The following is a 21,618-nucleotide window of genomic DNA, read 5'->3' on the forward strand; positions in this document are numbered from 1 at the left end:
TGGCACAAGTCTCACAAGCTGCGACGAACTCCTCAATATCCTTACGAAGTGAAGGCCACCAGAAATCCTTGGATATCAGAGAGTACGTCTTGCGAATACCAGGATGACCAGCTATTTTACTTTCATGAAAACACTGTAAGAGCTCCAGTTGAAGTTCAGGAGGAACAAAGTTTCTTCCCTCAGGAGTGTTTCCGGGAGCTAGATGTTGTGACTTCAAGATCTGGTCAAGTAGCGGGGAATGAATTTTGAGACTGGTATTAGCAATAATATTGCATTTGGGTACAATGGAAGACAAAAGTGGTTCAACTGAAGCAGAGGGTTCATATTGGCGAGATAGCGCATCGGCTTTAGAATTCTTTGATCCAGGTCTGTAAGTCAGAACGTAATTGAAATGGGTAAGAAACAACGACCAACGAGCCTGCCTGGAGGACAGACGCTTGGCCTCTCCGATATAGGACAAGTTTTTGTGGTCTGTCAGGATGGTAACAGGATGTAATGTACCTTCCAATAAATGTCTCCATTCTTTCAAAGCCTTGATAACCGCTAGTAATTCTCTGTCACCAATGTCATACCTGCTTTCAGTACCGGTCAATTTTTTAGAGAAAAATCCACATGGATGTAATGGCTTATCAACACCCAACCTTTGAGATAGAACAGCACCTAAACCAGTCTCTGATGCGTCTACCTCGAGCAAAAATGGCAGAGAAGTGTCAGGGTGAACTAAAATTGGAGCGGAAGCGAAAAGCTCCTTGAGAGTCTTGAACGCAAGGAGAGCTTCAGTAGTCCAATTCTTAGTGTCAGCCCCCTGTTTGGTCATGTTAGTGATAGGTGCGATAATGGAAGAATAGCCCTTAATAAAGCGCCTATAATAATTGGAAAAACCAATAAATCTCTGTATGGCTTTAAGACCTGTGGGTAAAGGCCACTCTAGAATGGATTGGAGCTTATCCGGATCCATCTTAAATCCCTCCCCAGAGATCACATAGCCGAGAAAGGTTACCTGGGTTTGATCAAAGCTACATTTCTCCAACTTGCAGTACAAGCCATGCTGGAGAAGCTTGTGCAAAACCCTCCTGACTTGTTTGTGATGAATCTCAATGTCACTAGAATGAATGAGTATATCATCTAGGTATACAATGACGCACTCTTGCTGAAATTCCCTAAGAACCTCATTAATCAGATCTTGGAATACTGCTGGCGCATTGCATAATCCAAAAGGCATGACAGTATATTCATAGTGGCCATATCGAGTATTGAATGCCGTCATCCACTCATGTCCCTGCTGGATTCTCACCAAGTTATATGCCCCTCTGAGGTCTAACTTGGTGAAAATAGTAGAGCCCTTCAAACGATCGAAGAGTTCGGTGATCAAGGGAATCGGGTAGGCATTTTTAATGGTTATCTTATTCAAGCCTCGATAATCAATACAAGGTCTTAAAGAACCATCTTTCTTTTTAACAAAAAAAAATCCAGCCCCGGCAGGGGAGGAGGACCTCCTGATGAATCCCTTGTCTAAATTCTCGTGAATATATTCCTCTAGGACTGAGTTCTCCTTTATAGATAATGGGTATACATGACCTCTGGGAGGCATGGTACCAGGGAGTAGGTTAATTTTGCAATCAAAGGACCTGTGTGGGGGTAAGGTATCGGCTTTCTTTTTGTCAAATACTGCCTTTAAATCTAGATACTGAGGCGGGATTTGTGTCTCTGTAGGATTGTCAGAGGTATTCGATGTATTAGTTAATCCAAGAGGTAAGACCTTCCGCAAGCATTTTTCTTGACAATTCTCTCCCCATGAAACTATCTCCCCTAATTCCCAATTAATAATAGGGTTGTGTCTCCTCAGCCAGGAGTACCCCAGAACTATGGGAATAGACGGAGAAGAAATGAGCATCAAGGATATATCCTCTTTATGCAGGATGCCAACAGTCAAGTTAATCGGTATGGTCTCATGAAAAATAACAGGCTCAAGTAACGGTCTACCATCGATGGCCTCAACAGCCAGAGGTGTCTCTTTTAACTGGGATGGAATAGCATGCTTGGCAGCAAAACCCTGATCTATAAAGCTCTCAGCAGCTCCAGAATCGATTAGTGCCATAGTCTTAACTACTCCCTTCTCCCACTTTAAAGAAACGGGTAACACAAGCCTGAGCTCCTTGTAGTTGTGAATAGAGGACAAAGTAGAAACACCCAAGGCCTGTCCTCTAGAGGAACTTAGGTGCGAGCGTTTCCCGAACGATTGGGACAATTTAGGCGTAAATGACCCCTGACTCCACAATACATACATAAACCCTCCCTTCTCCTGTACTGTCTCTCCCTTTCAGTGAGATGAGTACTGCCTATCTGCATAGGTTCAGGAATACGTAAGTCTTCGAACTCAGAGATTTGAAAGGTAGGCGCTAGTTTAAAGGAGGGTCTACGGGTCCTATCTCGAGTGTTCTGCCTCTCTCTTAAGCGTTCATCAATACGAGATATAAAAGAAATTAAATCCTCCAAATTTTCAGGGAGTTCTCTAGTAGCGACCTCGTCAAGAATTACATCTGATAACCCATTCAGAAACACATCTATATAAGCCTGTTCGTTCCACTTAACTTCTGCCGCCAAGGATCTGAACTCTAGTGCATAATCCACAAGTGTTCGATTATCCTGTTTAAGGCGCAACATTAATCTAGCTGCATTGACCTTTCTGCCAGGAGGGTCAAAAGTTCTTCTAAACGCAGCTACAAAGGCATTATAATTATAGACGAGTGGATTATCATTCTCCCATAAAGGATTGGCCCATCTCAAAGCTTTTTCAATGAGCAGAGTAATAATAAATCCAACCTTTGCTCTATCTGTAGGATAAGAGCGGGGTTGTAGTTCGAAATGGATGCTAATTTGGTTTAGAAAGCCACGACACTTCTCCGGTGACCCGCCATAACGTACTGGTGGGGTAATACGGGAAGAAGCACCTACAGTGGCTACCTCTAGACCTGAGACTGCAGGAGAGATAGAAGGAGTACGTGTCTCCTCAGGTGGATTACTAGCACGAGACAAAAGTGCCTGTAGTGCCAAAGCCATCTGATCCATCCTATGTTCCATGGCGTCAAACCTGGGATCCGAAGAACCAAGCTGACTGTTTGTACCTGCAGGATCCATTGGCCCTGTCGTAATGTCAGGATCGGGACAGGGATCCAACACGCAGAGTACAAAGAGTGGAAAGGTACGTATACCGGGCCTTAGAATGGCCGGACTAACGTACCGAGAGTAAAGAATAGTCAGAGGCAAGCCGAGGTCGAGGGAACGAGAAGACAGATAAGCGAGAGACAAGCCGGGTCAAGGGATAACAGAGAAACAGGGTAGTACAACGAGCCGAGTCAAAACCAATAGAGCAAACTAGAATACCAGAGCACTGAGTGACTAGACAAGCTAGAACCACGACAGGGCAATGAGCTGAAGTAAGGAGTAAGCTTAAATACCCTGGCTCTGGATGGAAATCACGCCTCTGACAAGTACCGATTGGATATCGGACACTTGAGTGACAGATTGCTCGTGCTAGCGTCATGACGTCACGTATTGAGCGTCGTGCTAGAAAAGGACGTGGATTCCTCGCGGCCGGTGTTTAAGTGACTGGATGAACCGCGAGGAACGGAGGAAACAGCTCGCCTGGACGGATACACCACCAAGTCTCTACCTCCCTTAGAGGTAGAGGCCTCAGGTACCCTGACAAGTGTGCGGCACAGGTAATATTTCTAAAAAAATTACCTTGGAGGTCCTTTTCTTTAGCTTACTTCCTAGATCCCTGAACTCACTCTTTAGAACCTTCCATTTTCCTCTGACTTTGTCATTGGTACCAATATGGACCATGACAGCTGGGTCATCCCCCAGCCCCTCCCAATAATCCCTCCACTCTGTCGGCAACATGCCGGACCCGAGCACCCGGGAGACAGCAAACTGTCCGGTTGAGTCGATCAGAGTGACAGATTACCCTATCTACTCTCTTAATAATAGAGTCCCCTACCACCACAACCTGTCTAGAATTCCTTACGCTTTTATGAAACATTTGTTTTTTAATAATTTTTTGAAGAAGCTTGTGGTAAAATGTGATCTTGTAATGTAAAAGAAATGGTATAAATGCCCTAAATGTGTACCTCATTGCCCTAGATAGGTTGGCAATGCATCCAGGGATTTGTAGTTCTGTAAAACTAGATATCTACCTTGTGGCCAGCCATAACCTAGCCATATTATACTTGATATTGTAATGCCATACTCACACTTTAATTAGTTCAAAGGCAAAAGTATTAAATGTAATTTCTTAGAAGTTTAGATTTAACATGCCTTCTCTGCAATTCTACTACACAAATATGTTGTCTCTAATGAAACTTTTGTTATAACAATTCCAAAAGAGGAGTGATGTGGAAATGTATTCCTCTGGTTTCCATGGTGATTTTCCACTGTTCACATTATTGCTTATGATAGGCAAACTCTAATGTATGAAAATTTAAATAAATATATAAAACCCACATTATTACTATTTCTTTTAGTTAGATTTTTGAGGGGGAGGAAAGTTAAAGATTTTTTTTTTTTTTTTTTTAAAGAAAGTTACATTAATTTTTTTGTACTGTATTTTGTACCTCATTAACTTTTTCGGGGCAACACAAATTCTTTAAAATGACCGTCCTGACATTGGCATCTGTCATAAAATAATTACAATTTATCATTTACTCGTGTTTCTTGTTTTGCAGCTTTGTCAAACAGTCGCGGCGAGTTCCTTCTAAACGGCGATTATATTGTCAATATGTTCAAAAGGGAAATCAGAGTTGGAAACGCAATCATTGAATACAGTGGGTCATCCCACGCTATCGAAAGAATTAATTGTACAGATCGGATCGATCAAGAACTTGTAATTCAGGTACCGGAAATATCACACAGTAAGATTCTCATTGCTTCAGTGTAAAGATAATCACTTATCGTTCACTATTGTCTTTCAGATTTTATCAGTTGGTAACTTATATAACCCTGATGTACGATACACATTTAATATTCCAATTGAAGACAAACCTCAACAGTACTACTGGAATCCCTATGGACCCTTCCAGCCATGCAGTAAACTTTGCCAAGGTAGGAATTTATGATGGCTCTATTATTAAAATTAATATTGATTTAACCAAAGTAGTTCTTCACAATTTATGTCATTATTGGAATTGACATAAAATATTCTGTGTTTTCAGCTGCAGCATATATCCACAATGGGATCATTAATTCATTTATTGCTCCATAATTACAAATAATTACTTGTGAAAACATCTTGATTTTGCTTTAAATTGGTTTATTATGTATGTATTTGCTTGCATATATTCAACTTTATCCATCTCAATTTGTATGGCATCTATAATTGTACACAAGTGTAATTGTACAGATGTTAAGACCTTAGAAACAAACTATTACATGCGTTAACATAAAACAAGAAGTTATTGAGGAGCATGCTCAAACCACGAGGCGATGATATGCTGAGAGAGATGGGCTAAGTGTCCACCAATATTGAATTCCACATTGTCTCAGTGACAGCTGATAGACTGAACTTCAGGTGAAGAAAGCCAACTTACTTTTTGTTAGCTTCATCAACTCCAAATGTTTTATAAACTTTTTAGACTATTATTTTTAGCAACAAATGTATGAAGTTTCTCTTTTTGTATAGGGGAAAGAAAGAAAAAACCTGTATGTACTCGGGACTCTGACCAGTTGGTTGTCTCTGACCAAAGATGTGATAGAATTCCTCAACCTGAGCCAATAACTGAGCCATGTAACACGGAGTGCGAGCTAAGGTAATTGATATTAAGACTACTTATTGAGTTATGCATGTATTTTAAATCTCTGACCTTTGGCCTATGACCTTTGAGACTGTACACCAGTTTGTTTAGGCCTTTAATGGCTTCTATTGTTAAGCCAAAACGCTTGATTTGAGCCTTATTAGGTCTGCTGCTTTACAGTATTTGTGTAGGCAAACATTTTGCTGGTTTTGGTTAAAGTAATGCTCCAGGGACATAAAGCACTTCAGCTTGCTGACATGCTTTATATGTCCGGAGTGTCATATTTGTGGTAGCTTATAAAAGAGTCAATTTTAAGAGAAATTGGCACTTTTATAATTGGTGGAAGAAACACCTCTCTAGATGTCAGTCAGACAGTCAGCGAGGTTTTCTTCCTGTTCCTTTAGCTACAAAGACCTAATGGAAGTGGAATGCATGCTAAACTAGAGCATAACTGTCTGGCCTCCTTTTCCATGTACTCCATCTCATTGGAAAGATTAGGAAAGCCACAATTGTGCGCATGCACGCTCACAGCTGCAGCACCGTTTTCTCATTGAGAAGCCTCTGGTGTATTCCTATAGAAAGAGTGAAGGGCTTGAAAAGGCACCCCAAACAAAACATATAGAATAAATACAATGGGGTATATCTACTTAATTGTTGGAAAAAAATGAATACAACTATTTTCATTGGAATGTTCCTTTAGGTTTGTCAGAGTTTCACATCTCCAGTCTAGAGGCACCTTTGATATGATCCATTCATTGTGGTGTGTGGCATCTCATAATATATTACTATATGTACACCAGTTTGTGACCAGGGCTATCTAACCATTCTGTCTATCTAACCATTCTTTCTATCCCACCATCCCCCATTGCCTAGAAAAAATAAAACTTACTGTCAGCCTATCAGGATTCAAGGTTTTGTTGGTTTCAAATTTGTCCTTTAACTGGGAGTATGTGTGCTTGCCTTTGATGGACAGGAGTAATTTTGTGTAAATAAGAAATATCTTTTCATATCTTGTTCTTGTCATGCATGACCCCCTTACTGCATTGACATATTGTTAGTGATGCACTATACTTGTTAGTCTTTCATTATGCTTGTTATTATATTCATTATTATTCAAATGCTTGTTAAATACATTATCATAATAAAAAAGAAAAAGTTGGGAAGAAATATTAGGAATCACCACTTTCAGATTTCCAAAGGCTGAAGTGAGACCCTGTTTTTATTATTGTTTATAAAGATGCTCCATCCGCCAGGAGACCAATATAATTTTAATTTATCATATAGGTGGCATATCGCTAGAAAGAGCGAATGTACTGCCCAGTGTGGACTCGGGTACCGCACCTTAGACATCTACTGTACCAAATATCTAAGGTCCGAAGGAAAAACTGAGAAAGTGGATGACAGATTCTGCTCTGGACTACAAAAGCCAAACAATAAAGAAAAATGCGTGGGGGACTGTAATACAGGTGGCTGGCGATACTCTGCGTGGTCGGAGGTTAGTGTTAACTAACAAGTTACATTTACGCAATCATAAATTTGTTTCATTTATAGATACATTTGAAAACTAACACAAACTGAAAATAAAAATCAACACAAATTTCTGCAAGTGAAAGGGCTTTTATCTTCTATCAAATATAGGAATGTAGTAGTCACTGTAATAGATTAACCTTTATATTAATGTTGTGTTGAATGTCACGTATCTGTTTTTGGTTTGTTGGTGTGCTTTGACTTCATTTTAAGGTTAGGCTTAAAGTAACACTGTCATGTTTCCATTTGTTGTCAAGATAATATAGTATATGCAAAGGATTAGTTTATCTAATGGACTTTTTATGTAGCTATGTAGGGTCAGTCCATGTGTTAATTACTTAAGGCCTGCTCCTTTTACTAACAACTCACTGTATGTGACCTCAGCCATCAATCAAGTTGCTCAACAGGAGATGCCTATTAACATTCCAGGAAGAGATACCAGTAAAACAGTAATGGGGAGTAGACCCTACATTTCTATAAACATTGCTTTAAACTGGAACACAAACCAAATCAATCAATAGACAGACAGGTTTAAAGATTTGCACTGAAGCTAACTACCACAGGACAGATCTACTTTAAAACCAGACAAGGCGTCCTGGTTATTGAGACAGTTGGGCAATTGTTTCATTGCTAAACACTGTCCACTTTATACATTGCCAGGGGAAAATTCACTTTTGCCTATTTATAGTTAATAAATATGAATACAATGTGTAAAACTGTAACAATCCATATTCTTTTGGGGAAAATCTATGTTTTTGCCGGTTTTAGTGTTCTAAAAGCTGTGGCACTGGTACCAGAAGCCGAAGAGCGATTTGTGTAAATTCTCTGCATGACGTCTTGGACGACAGCAAATGTAGCCAGCATGAAAAGTTAACGGAACAGAAATGCAGTGATTTCCTGTGTCCCCAATGGAAGACAGGTGATTGGTCAGATGTAAGTTCTTTGCTACACACACATATATATATATATATATATATATATTTTTTTTTTTTTATTATTATTATTAGAAACTATACAAAATATTAAAGATGGACAGAGTTGTTTTGATCAGTAATGTAGATATTCACTTTTTTTTCCATGTATAATTTATAGGGAACATTAGTCTATAACAAGCAAGTCAAACTTAAAGGCTAACTCAGGCCAAATATACAAGGCATAAGTTTATGTGGCAGTTTAAGAGTTCGACGTAGACCAACACAAACTAATATTACTCGTATCATTCTCATGCAGACAATATATAATCCTAGGTACATATATATATAATTCACTCAAAAGCTTCACCTCAAGTTACTTACTATCTCAGTAGTAATGCCACTGTCTGAAGTGTCCACTCCACTCGCTCCCTCAGTCCCTCTGCAAACTGCAGTCTCAGCCAGGTAGGTAGCCGCACTGTCCTCTCTGCTCGCTCCCTAGTCCCTCTGCAATCTCCAGGCAGAGTAATGTGTGGCTTCACACTCCACTCCACTCTCTTCTTCCCCCTTTCATCCATGTCTCTTCTTTCCCCCTTCCTCCATGTCTCAGTTCCCCTCCCTTCCATGTCTCTCTTCCTCCTTCCATCCATGTCTTTTTCCCTCCATGTCTCTCCCCCATGTCTCTCTCCCGCCTTCCATCCATCTCTCCCTCCCTTCCATATCTCTCCCCGATATCTCTCGCTCCCATTAATATCTCTACCCCACATCTCTCTCTCCCTTCCATATCCCCCCTTCCATATCTATCCCACTTCCATATCTCTCCCCCCTTCCTCATCCTCCCTTCCATCCTCCCTTCCTCCCTTTAAATAAATGTTTATTTCTCCAACTCCCGTTTTCACTTTGCGGTTATTCTAGTGGTGAAATAATCAGTGAATGGAAAACAAAATTTTTGCTGTTTTAATTATTTTGGAATTTAGATGTTTTTCCGGTTGATGAAAAATTCAAAATTTAGGCTATCATCACAGTCCAGCACTGGCATTCAATCAGTAATGTTTTCTAAACGTAGTTTGGAATTGCGAGTCACAATCATTTTCTTTCAGTAAAGTTAAAACTGGTATTAATTTAAACTGGGCTTTACCTTCAATGTTTACTAAATCTTACACTATCTTAAGATTGCTCAAAGATCCCACGGTTAAACCAAATGGATCACTACTGATTATTATAGGTGATGTTTGTCTTTAACCTTTATATTTATTTGTGGTGTTTTAATTTTGAATCATTTGTAAAGGTTTCTGATGTTGCTTCCACACGTTGTTTACCCAGTGGAGGTATTTGATCTGACATGCGCAAAACTATTAACTTATTCCTTTTGCTGTCAAGTGTATTGGATAAAATGGTTCTCTTAATAGGATGACACATCTTTGGCCAGATTTTGATTGCTTACGATCGATTGGTTACTCTATATGGCTCTTTAGTGTAAATTGATAATGTCCATGGTGAGGCCTTAAAAGTTACTTGTCTCTGCAAGCCTGGAGGGTAGATGGCACACTCACTACTTGCCATTGCTAAACTTTCACTCGCCAATGGCTAGTGCGGAAATTTTGAGTCCTGGTAATGTAATTGAGTTGCACTCCGTAACAACTTTTTATCAACCATTAACATTTTGATAATTATCAATTGATAGGTTGTGACCTTATCTGTAATGTCACATTCTTTGTTTTAAATGGTGTACATCCCTTTATGTTAAATATTTAATTCATTCATATTTAGTTTAATAGTTTAGGAATTTAACAGTATTATTTGATATAATAATAATAATAATAATAATAGTAATAATATAAAAAATAGCAGGCAATAATTTATTTCAGTCTGTGGATTTTCTAGTCACTTACCATGATCTACATTCCAACTATATTCTAATTATCTGCTTTTAACCAATCAGGACACAGCATTGATTGCAAATGGATCACCTATACTTATAATCAGCACATTTTGTAAATGTGTAAACTGTATAGAAAATCATAATCATTTTTAACAATAGAAGACCTACATTTTACTTAACGTTATATGCCAAATATATGAAATATTTCAATCAGTGAAATTATTGATGTGGAGAGTACTGAGGACTTTAGATATCTAGGCATCTGACAAAATCACTGGGACTATCAATTGTAAAACTAACTAACCACCCTCAGCATCCTTTGAGAGCTGGTCCTTCACGATGTCCTCCAACTCACTGTCACCTTGTTATTTATATCTTGTTCTTTCAGAAATGAAATCATCTTTTTATATACTTTTTATTTTAGTGCCTTGTTACTTGTGGAAAGGGACACAAGCATCGACAGACATGGTGTCAGTTTGGAGAGGAGCGATTAAGTGACAGGTTTTGTGATGCAGAGACCAAACCTGTATCAGTACAGACATGTCAGCAGCAGGAGTGTGCATCGTGGGAAGTTGGTGCTTGGGGGCAGGTATATTGACTGTAACTATGTTGCTAAATTGCTACATTCTTTTTTCAGTATTTGTTCCGTAAATTTAACAATGACTGCTAATATGATTGCTCCTGCTCCTGCTCTGAATTCACATGAGAACACATTGTCAGGAATGTACAGAGTCCCAGCACGCAAATCTAACTGCATTGGTAAAAAGGCACCTGTAACTGGTTCTTAGAGGTAGCTGGGCTTAGTGTATAGGACAGATCCAAAATGATCAAATAACATGCCGAGGTCAAAGGAGGAAAGTGTAATGGCAGCACAAGAGAACAAGCCAAGGTCAGAACAGTAGAGATAAGTAAAGTCAAGGTAAAAAAAATAGATAAACCAATAACACCCTGTAGCACACTTTCGATATTTCGTCCATATGGAAATGTGGGTTCAGTAGTGAACATCTTTCATCAATATTGACAACTTCAGGGCATGTGGCCTCACTATAATGTTGGTGACTGGGTAATCCTGTGTCAATATTGACGCTTGAATGGAGAGTGGCATTGTTAGGATGCAGCTAGTTAGGAACCCCTAAGCCAATATTGACCCACGAGTGGTGCACAGTATTGTAGAAGAGCAATACTGTCTTCAGGTAGGCCCCCTGTCACACATCAAGAGACAAAATATAAGATAATTTTTTGACATATGTGCTAAAATTATTTAGAATATACAGTTGCAAGAAAAAGTATGTGAACCCTTTGGAATGATATGGATTTCTGCACAAATTGGTCATAAATGTGATCTGATCATCATCTAAGTCACAACAATAGACAATCACAGTCTGCTTAAACTAATAACACACAAAGAATGAAATGTTGCCATGTTTTTATTGAACACACCATGTAAACATTCACAGTGCAGGTGGAAAAAGTATGTGAACCCCTAGACTAATGACATCTCCAAGAGCTAATTGGAGTGAGATGTCAGCCAACTGGAGTCCAATCGATGAGATTGGAGGTGTTGGTTACTGCTGCCCTGCCCTATAAAAACACACACCAGTTCTGGGTTTGCTTTTCACAAGAAGCATTGCCTGATGTGAATGATGCCTCGCACAAAAGAGCTCTCAGAAGACCTACGATTAAGAATTGTTGACTTGCATAAAGCTGGAAAGGGTTATAAAAGTATCTCCAAAAGCCTTGCTGTTCATCAGTACATGGTAAGACAAATTGTCTATAAATGGAGAACGTTCAGCACTGCTGCTACTCTCCCTAGGAGTGGCCGTCCTGTAAAGATGACTGCAAGAGCACAGCGCAGACTGCTCAATGAGGTGAAGAAGAATCCTAGAGTGTCAGCTAAAGACTTACAAAAGTCACTGGCAAATGCTAGCATCCCTGTTAGTGAATCTACAATACGTAAAACACTAAACAAGAATGGATTTCATGGGAGGATACCACAGAGGAAGCCACTGCTGTCCAAACAAGACATTGCTGCACGTTTACAGTTTGCCAAGAGCACCTGGATGTTCCACAGTAGTACTGGCAAAATATTCTGTGGACAGATTAAACCAAAGTTGAGTTGTTTGGAAGAAACACATAACACTATGTGTGGTGAAAAAGAGGCACAGCACACCAACATCAAAACCTCATTCCAACTGTGAAGTATGGTGGTGAGGGCATCATGGTTTGGGGCTGCTTTGCTGCGTCAGGGCCTGGACGGATTGCTATCATCGAAGGAAAAATGAATTCCCAAGTTTATCAAGACATTTTGCAGGAGAGCTTAAGGCCATCTGTCTACCAGCTGAAGCTCAACAGAAGATGTGTGTTGCAACAGGACAATGATCCAAAGCATAGAAGTAAATCAACAACAGAATGGCTTAAACAGAAGAAAATACGCCTTCTGAAGTGGCCCAGTCAGAGTCCTGACCTCAACCCGATTGAGATGCTGTGGCATGACCTCAAGAAAGCGATTCACACCAGACATCCCAAGAATATTGCTGAACTGAAACAGTTCTGTAAAGAGGAACGGTCAAGAATTACTCCTGATCGGTGTGCACGTCTGATCTGCAACTACAGATCGGTTGAAGTTATTGCTGCCACAGGAGGTTCAACCAGTTATTAAATCCAAGGGTTCACATACTTTTTCCACCTGCACTGGGAATGTTTACATGGTGTGTTCAATAAAAACATGGCAACATTTCATTCTTTGTGTGTTATTAGTTTAAGCAGACTGTGATTGTCTATTGTTGTGACGTAGATGATGATCAGATAACATTTTATGACCAATTTGAGCAGAAATCCATATCATTCCAAAGGGTTCACATACTTTTTCTTGCAACTGTAGCTGAATGTAGCTATTAGATTTGGAGTCGTCTGAATTTGGACCGATCATGTGATTGTTCAAATTCCCAATCTACGAGCCCAAATGTAGCTGAATCATGAAACAAACTAAACACGCAGTGGCCGGGCATGTTTGTTTTGATTCGTCATTTTGAATAAAGAGATTATTGATAACTGGAGGAAAGTAACTAAATTTTGATTTCATTCACAGCTAACATGAGAAGTGACCAATGGGGTTTTAGCTGACGCTGGATGTCCTCATGCAAAGCGTGAGGTGCCCATAGTGTCCCTTTAATTTATTTTCTTTTCTTTTTTTACTCCTACGTATGCATGTCCACTGTGAACTTTCTTCTTGTCTCTAAACTAAAGAACTACATTTAAAAAAAAAAAAAACACATAAAAACTCCTTGAATGAGTCAGTTGATGTTGGCATAGGCTCATCTCATACAAAAGAACTAAACAAACTCTTAGAGGGGCACTATAATCACCAGAACAATTACAGCTTACTGCAGTTGTTCTGGTGTGTATAGCATGTCCCTGCAGGCATTTTCATGTAAACACTGCCTTTTGAGAGAAAAAGCAGTGTTTACATTACTCCCTAAGGAAACCTCTAGTGGCTGTCACGCAGAGATGCTTACTGGGTCAGTGCTGCACAACGTGATGAGCCACTATTGAATTTAATGTTGTAAAACAACTACACAATCAGGAGAAAATTTATAAAAATAGCTACAAGTATAATTGCAGAGAGAGTGGGGGGGGGGGGGGGGGGGCGCAGACATGTGAACATTTAAAATCAAGAATGGATTTGCACATAATTAAAAAAAAAAAAAAAACATTCCAAGCACCCACTGTAGTGGCTATGGTGCCATGTGTGCTCCAAGTTGTCAAAGAATGGCTTGACAACTTAAATGTTGTGTGTTGGACACATGGCCATGCCTTCTATCCAATTGTAAGTTCCTGCTCTGAGCAATACCCAGTGGTACTGCACTGCACTTGTTGGCTAAGGGCACTCTTCTAACGTTACCAGCCAATGAACTGACTCTGCATGTCAGGGTTTTGCTCAGTGGAGCTAACAGAATCTCCAATCAGATTATAGTTGTGCAAAAGACAACAGATAAGTTGTGGTGTTTGTAGAGTTCCTTTAAATTCCTCTAGCTGGGGTAAGATGATTTCATATATACTTCTGCTTTCTATTTAACCATATAAATTGTTTGTGTTTTCTGTGTTGAAAAAATATACATGAAGAAATAGATAATCCTGATCATACTAAAAAAAATTATTTGCACAGAATCTTTTTCAGAAATGTAACATGTTGACCCAGAAGTCCACTTTAATAAGCCTTGATGTTTCGATTTCAACCATTTCATATAAAATAGAATATATACCGTATATACTCGAGTATAAGCCGACCCGAATATAAGCCGAGGCCCCTAATTTTACCCCCAAAAAATGGGAAAACTTATTTACTAGGGTGGTAAATGCAGCAGCTACTGGTAAATCTCTAAATAAAATTAGATCCTAAAAAAATTATATTAATTGAATATTTATTTACAGTGTGTGTGTATGAGTGAATGCAGTGTGTGTGTATGAATGCAGTGTGTGTGTGTGTATGAGTGCAGTGTGTGTGTGTATGAATGCAGTGTGTGTGTGTGTGTGTATGAGTGAATGCAGTGTGTGTGTGTGAGTGCAGTGTGTGTGTATGAGTGCAGTGTGTGTGTATGAGTGCAGTGTGTGTGAATGCAGTGTGTGTGTGAATGCAGTGTGTGTGTGAATGCAGTGTGTGTGTATGAATGCAGTGTGTGTGTATGAATGCAGTGTGTGTATGAGTGCAGTGTGTGTGTGTATGAGTGCAGTGTGTGTGTATGAGTGCAGTGTGTGTGTATGAATGCAGTGTGTGTGTATGAGTGCAGTGTGTGTGTATGAGTGCAGTGTGTGTGTGATGCAGAGGCTTGGTGGGGGTGGGCATTTTTATTATTTTAATACTAATAGTTTTTTTGTTATATTAACTTTTTTTAATTATTATTATTTTTTTATTATTTTTTTAATAATTTTTCATTATTATTATTAGTAATACTTTTATAATTTTTTTTATTATTATTATTAATATTTGTAGTATTATTTTCGTCCCCCCCCCCTGCTTGCTAGCTGGCTAGGGAGGGGGTCTCTCCTTCCCTGGTGGTCCAGCATTGGCAGTTCAGTGGGGGGAGAGGGGGCTGGCAGAGCTGTAACTTACCTGTCCTGCAGCTCCTGTCAGCTTCCTCCTCCTCCGCGCCGTCCGTGCAGCTCTTCTGTCAGCTCACACTGTAAGTCTCGCGAGAGCCGCGGCTCTCGCGAGACTTACACTGGTAGCTGACCGAGGTGCTGAACGGACGGCGCGGAGGAGGAGGGAGCTGACAGGAGCTGCAGGACAGGTAAGTTACAGCTCTGCCAGCCCCCTCTCCCCCCAGTCGGTATTATGGCAATGCAAATTGCCATAATACAGACTATTGACTCGAGTATAAGCCGATTTCCGTTTTTTCAGCACAAAAAATGTGCTGAAAAACTCGGCTTATACTCGAGTATATACGGTAATATAGTTCAAAAATATATGTGACAATCATGGCATGTTTTCACATTTGTTTGACCTATAAAGTACGGTATGTGTATTACAGCAGAGAGATGGCAGCCTAGATTTTCTAGTTTCTGAACCCGACTTGCATCCAAACTGTATTCTGATTGGCTGCTTAGTGCTTTCAGCCAATCAGGTTCTTCAGATCAACAAATGTGGTAAACATGTCAAGTGTTTAGAAAGATATATTAATTTCACTAATACAAGACTTAAATTATGCAACTTTTTGTTTTATAAGTGTAACCAGCATGCTTTTCACAACATATTTAAACACAAGTTTTTCTTCCTACTTTAGTGTACGACACCATGTGGAGCGGGCTATCAAATGCGAGCGGTAAAATGCGTCGTAGGCACTTACAGGGCAGTGGTTGATGACAGTGAATGCAATGCAGCAACTCGACCAACAGATACCCAGGCAAGTATCTGATTTTTTAATATTATTTTTTTCAAAATTCTTGTAAATATAATACAAATCTGGAAACTACTCCTGCTATAATGTCTTTCTAGATATATATATATATATATATATATATATATATTGTAACTTTGCAATAATCGTTTCAAAATATCTTGATTTCTCAATAAAAAAGAAACAAAAAGACATGCTTTTTGTCATTAAAGTAGAAGGTGAGCAACTAATTCTGTTGGAGTAAACGCTATCGTGCTTCAAGTCTAAAAAGTTTATGAAAAGGAAACTGCTTAAAAATCACTTTTTTTTTCTTTTTTTTTTAACAGGACTGTGAAACAGCTGCTTGCCCGGGTATTATTGAAACAAAACAAATTGTGCACAGCAGGACCCAGTGGAGATTTGGATCTTGGACAACTGTACGTTTATTTCAGTAACATACTACTTACTTAACAATTCACTAATTCCTAATATTTTCTCTATCCTTATAAAATTACTATACTGAATTATTAAATTACTATACTCCGAAAAAAAAAAAAAAAGCAAATAAATATATGATTGTACTGGATCAGCAACTGCAATTGATCGAAAATAAGACCATTATTCATGCAATCTTCAATTCTGGAGCAACTGAAAATGTATTAAAAATCAGACCATTATTTATACAATGACCAACTTTTTTTTGTTATTGGGTTTCACCTTGGATCAAGTAGCTAACCTATCACTCTTACAGGGCTATTCACTAAAGTGAGAATTCAAAGTGTGTTTCAAATGTTAGACAAAGTAACTGAATTGGAAATGTTCTCTAAGCTAGCTACGCTTTCAGTTCAGCTACTTTGGTCTAAAAATTTTAATTCACTTCGAATTTTCACTTTAGTGAATAACTCTGTTATAACTATTATAACTGTTTATGTTCTGATTTCCTCAATATGCATATACTCAGGGCCATCTTTCCCCATAGGCACGCTGGGCAGTTGCCCGGGGCCCCACAAGCATGTGCCCAGGCCGACTGGGGAGATGCAGGCTATAGATCAGACATGTGAACATTTAAAATCAAGAATGGATTTGCACATAATTTAAAAAAAACATTCCAAGCACCCACTGTAGTCGTTATGGTGCCATGTGTGCTCCAAGTTGTCAAAGAATGGCTTGACAACTTAAATGTTGTGTGCTGGACACATGGCCAAACTAGATTAAGTTCAGGAATTGTAATGACTATTCGGGTTTTCTTAGGGTCTTGGTAAAGACCTCTTGGTCACATTACTCGATTGCATCCTTATTTCTTCTCTCCCGCTTTGGTCCATACTTGGTCACATCTGTGAGGAGAAGCATGAGAGGATCCTGTCCTGTGAGTTTAGCCAAGCCCCATGAATATAACAGTATATCCAGGGGCGTCTTTAATAATGACCGGACCCTGGGCAACCATTTGCTTGGCCCCCGGGACCCTGCCCCTGCCAGATATACTAACACACATACAAAGAGACATACACTGACAGACATACTGACACACACAGACACATACACTGACAGACATACTGACACACACAGACACATACACTGACAGACATACTGACACAGACAGACACATACACTAACAAACATACTGACATATACTGACAGACATACTGACAAACACACACACACACATACACTGACAGACATACTGATACACATAAACTGACAACATACTGACACACATGCAGACACATACAATGTCAGACATACTGACATAGTCACACATTGACAGACATACTGATACTTACACAGAGACATACACTGACAGACATGCTGACACATACAGAAATATACACTGCCAGACATAATGACACACACCCTGACAGACATACTGATACACACCCTAACAGATATACTGACACACACTGACAGACATGCTGACATACACATGCACTGACAGAAATACTGACTTACACAGACATACTGACATACACTGACATACATTCCAGCGCTGCGGAATATGTTGGTGCTTTATAAATGCTAGTAATAAATAATAAATAAATACAATACACACTGACACAGACAGACACACTGACAAACATACTGACAGACATACCGATACAGATACATACAGACATACTGACACAGACAGACACATACACTGACAGACATACAGACACTGACACATACACTGACAGACATACTGGCACAGACATAGTGACATACACACACAGACATACTGACATACATTTACACTTGTTAAATCCACCCTCCAGTTTCCTACCTTGGAGGGTGGTTTCCCCGGTATCCAGTCCGGTGGCTGAGCCTGTTGGAAGTTGGGGTCAGCCTCTCCCGGCACAGCCCTCCTCCTCTCTGCCTCCTCCGTCTCCCGCGCGGCTCCTTTTCTTAGTGCGAGGAAGTGACTCGCGGCCGTCACTTCCTCCCAGCACTGCCGAAAAGCAAGGGGCCCAGTCGCGCTTACAGTGCCTCATGTGACCGGGCCCCTGCTAGCAAATGTCAACCGGGTGACCCTTAGATGATGGGCCTCCGTAGTGTGCGGGCCGCAGGTTGCTTCGGCGGGGCCATGGGGGAAAAAAATAGTTGAGGGAAGCGGGGGCCACGGGGCAACTGCTTTGGGCCCCTCAAGAGAAACTGGGCCTGGGGCAGGTGCCCCGCTTGCCCCGCGTTAAAGATGGCCCTGAGTATACCCTCTTCTAGTGAAGAAACCAGTTACAAAGTGCTGTCTCTTTCCAATCTATAATTTAGTGGGGAAGCCCCATTTATATGTGATTCTGTGGTTTCATAACATCTTCGTCATGTTGATGAACTCTCTTCTTCTTCTTGGTGGATAGATCAGCAAAAGAATATATATGTAAGAAGGCTTCAGGCATGGTTGTGACCTCTCTTGTCACAGTCATAATAGCTTCCTTAGCATTATAGCAATGCAAACATGTTACTACATCTCTTGGCACTTCAGCTGTGAACTTTGTGGGTTTTGTGAACCCATGCACTCTATCAACCATAAAGACAGAAAAATTGCAAGGAACAGCTTTTTAAAAGTCGGCAAGGCCTCCTGCAACAATGATTTTGGAATACCTCTTACTTGAATGTTATTCTACCAATAGCGGTCTTTTAGGTCAGTGACTTTGGTCACCATAATCTTCTGGTCCTCGTCCATTTTCTTGACCTTCATTACAATTTCATTATGTGAGGTGCACAATTTGGCATTATGCGCTTCCAAGACATCCATCCTGGAGTCCAGTACAATTAACTATCGATCTATATCTTCAGTTATTTGCCACAAATACACAGGGACTGTAGCATCTCCAAAATTATTCCAATACTGTCAGGTCATCAGCCAGAGTGGAAGATTGCTCCAACTCCGAGTCTGCATCAGATGAGCGTGCAGGTGAGCATGCCAATCTGCCATCCAGTGAGGACTTCACTCGTTCTTTTTTTGCCTCTTTTAAAAATGGTGGCTTTTCAGAGTTTTTGCGGGGGTCATGCTGTACTGTATCTCTCTCTCGGCACAGGCAATACTTTTTCAGGCAGAGAAGTGCCTAATTCGCATTTAATTCTGTTGCTTTGGGTTGTGTAAGCTCTGAACTCCTATGCCATGCCACTTCTCCACCCCAACAGAAACCATGCCCCCAATTTTAACCTTCTTTTAGATCTGCTGTTGTAATCTAATGTAATGTAGGAAAGGCTGAATTTAGATAAAACCCTATGAGAAAAAAAGCAGAAAACAAATAGCATTGTTATGGTAATTGCTGCATATTTACCCATTTACGCCAGATTACTCTGTTTTCACCTTAATAAATTTGGCCAGTAATGTCTTCAAATAATATGTGAGAAAAATCATTTTATAGATTTGCAAATCCAAGTTTTTATTTCACTGCTGTCTTTATAACTGTTAGTGAGATTTGCTTTTTATAGGAGAAAATCTCCACTTTATAAAGTTTAAAAGTTAGCTTTGTGTACCTTGGGAAATGATATAGCTTTTTCCTAATCGTAAATTTTATAAATATTTTCCAGTGCTCAGCAACTTGTGGTAAAGGAACAAGGATGAGATATGTCAGCTGCCGTGACGAGCAAGGCTCGGTGGCTGATGAGTCTGCCTGTTCTCACCTTCCAAAGCCATCAGCAACTGAAATGTGCACTGTCAGGCCTTGCGGACAATGGAAAGCTCTTGAGTGGAGTATTGTAAGTATAAAATTGGTTTAAACCATTCATAGACAGAACAACATAACATTTTATAAATATTTTATCTTTGAAAGGGTCAGAAAATATTGAAAATAACATATTTTCTTTGTCAGTTTTTTTTTGTCAAATGTTGACGTAAAGTAATGTACAAGCACAAACCAGTTCAGTATAAAACAAAAAAACAATGGTAGAAAAAGTACATAGTCACATAACACATACAATTAGAGCTAATGTTCTTGTTCATTGCTTTGAATATGGTAAAATAGTTTTACAATAATAGAGGTGCATCTTAAAGCATAACAATAGGGTAATGTTTCAGCCTTTTTGTAAAAGTACATGTCTATACATTCTAAATAAAGAATCATAGAAAATATAGAAATATCAAAAGAAAAAATTGAGTAAAAGAAAATGGGAGAAATGCACTATGTGGTCTACTCGCTAAACAGTGAATACAAGATAATGGAGAAATATAGGGCAAAATAACAGATTTTTCAAAAGAATTGTCATCTTTATGCAAAATAAACTCTAATTATGTTATTCCATGAAGCTTGAAAACAAAAATCTGATATGAGATTTGAACTTTGTTCGTCTACAATTTTTCTGGAAAACACAGAGTAACTTTTTCCATTGTCTGTACTGACATGACCATATTCCAGGCATTCAATTGGAACATTTAGGTCCCCTGTAGTTTCTAGACCAGAACCTTCTTTCTAGGAATGCTTTTTGCCAAGAGTTGTTAAATGCATCCCAGTGTTCCTAAATGTAATACATTTAAAGGAGGACTCTTGCTTCCAATGCTTATTACAATAATGATTATGTATCCCTAGTTGTATCCTCAAATAATTGTAGAAATGAATAATGCTCTGGTACACCTCACTGATGAGCGCTATAGAAAGCCAAAATGATTGTCCATGGTTGCTGTGTCTTTTGTGCAGATTAAACTTGCCAGCATTTCAGATCTCAGCTTCCCTTGTGGGTAGGATGAGTCTGATATGCAAATAATATATGCATTCTCTCTGTAATAGCAAAACCATTTTCGAAACCTGAGCAGGCACTATTTGAAGGGCAAACTATTGAGGTTTCTGATCTTTTGCCCATTCTCAAAGTTCTTATATCTCTTTTTTTTGTTGCAATCCATTCTGCTCTGTACTCGAACCATCATGGCTCCCTCTCAGTTCCTTTTCTTTTATATAGCAAGTAGAAAAGGATAATTTCACAGAACTCTACTGAATTGTGATGTCATTTGCTAGATTATTAATTTACATTTAAAACAAAATTTAGGATCACATGAAAAGAAGGTTAACACTAGCTATAGAAGATGTTCAATGTGTGATTTAATGGTGTAATTTTGAGAAAATTGACATTTACCCATTAAATTAGTACCACTGACTCTTTTCTTGATGTGATGTTTGTAACTGTCTGTGTTCAACACTCTAAGGTGACACAGCAATTCAATATTT

The 21,618-nt window shown here is 39.3% G+C and overlaps 1 protein-coding gene across 1 annotated transcript in view; it reads left to right on the forward strand.

The window, feature by feature from the left end:
• The window catches only part of ADAMTS9 (ADAM metallopeptidase with thrombospondin type 1 motif 9), a 220,810-nt gene that overhangs the window by 111,108 nt on the left and 88,084 nt on the right, over positions 1 to 21,618 (forward strand). Inside the window, exons 17-25 of the mRNA XM_063426827.1 lie at positions 4,725 to 4,891; positions 4,971 to 5,100; positions 5,678 to 5,804; positions 7,074 to 7,284; positions 8,085 to 8,249; positions 10,534 to 10,698; positions 15,890 to 16,009; positions 16,330 to 16,419; positions 19,991 to 20,158. Coding sequence (XP_063282897.1) covers positions 4,725 to 4,891; positions 4,971 to 5,100; positions 5,678 to 5,804; positions 7,074 to 7,284; positions 8,085 to 8,249; positions 10,534 to 10,698; positions 15,890 to 16,009; positions 16,330 to 16,419; positions 19,991 to 20,158 — 1,343 coding nt within the window. The remainder of the gene's footprint in view (positions 1 to 4,724; positions 4,892 to 4,970; positions 5,101 to 5,677; positions 5,805 to 7,073; positions 7,285 to 8,084; positions 8,250 to 10,533; positions 10,699 to 15,889; positions 16,010 to 16,329; positions 16,420 to 19,990; positions 20,159 to 21,618) is intronic.

The sequence above is a fragment of the Pelobates fuscus genome, chromosome 7, assembly GCF_036172605.1.
Source record: "Pelobates fuscus isolate aPelFus1 chromosome 7, aPelFus1.pri, whole genome shotgun sequence".
NCBI lineage: Eukaryota > Metazoa > Chordata > Amphibia > Anura > Pelobatidae > Pelobates > Pelobates fuscus.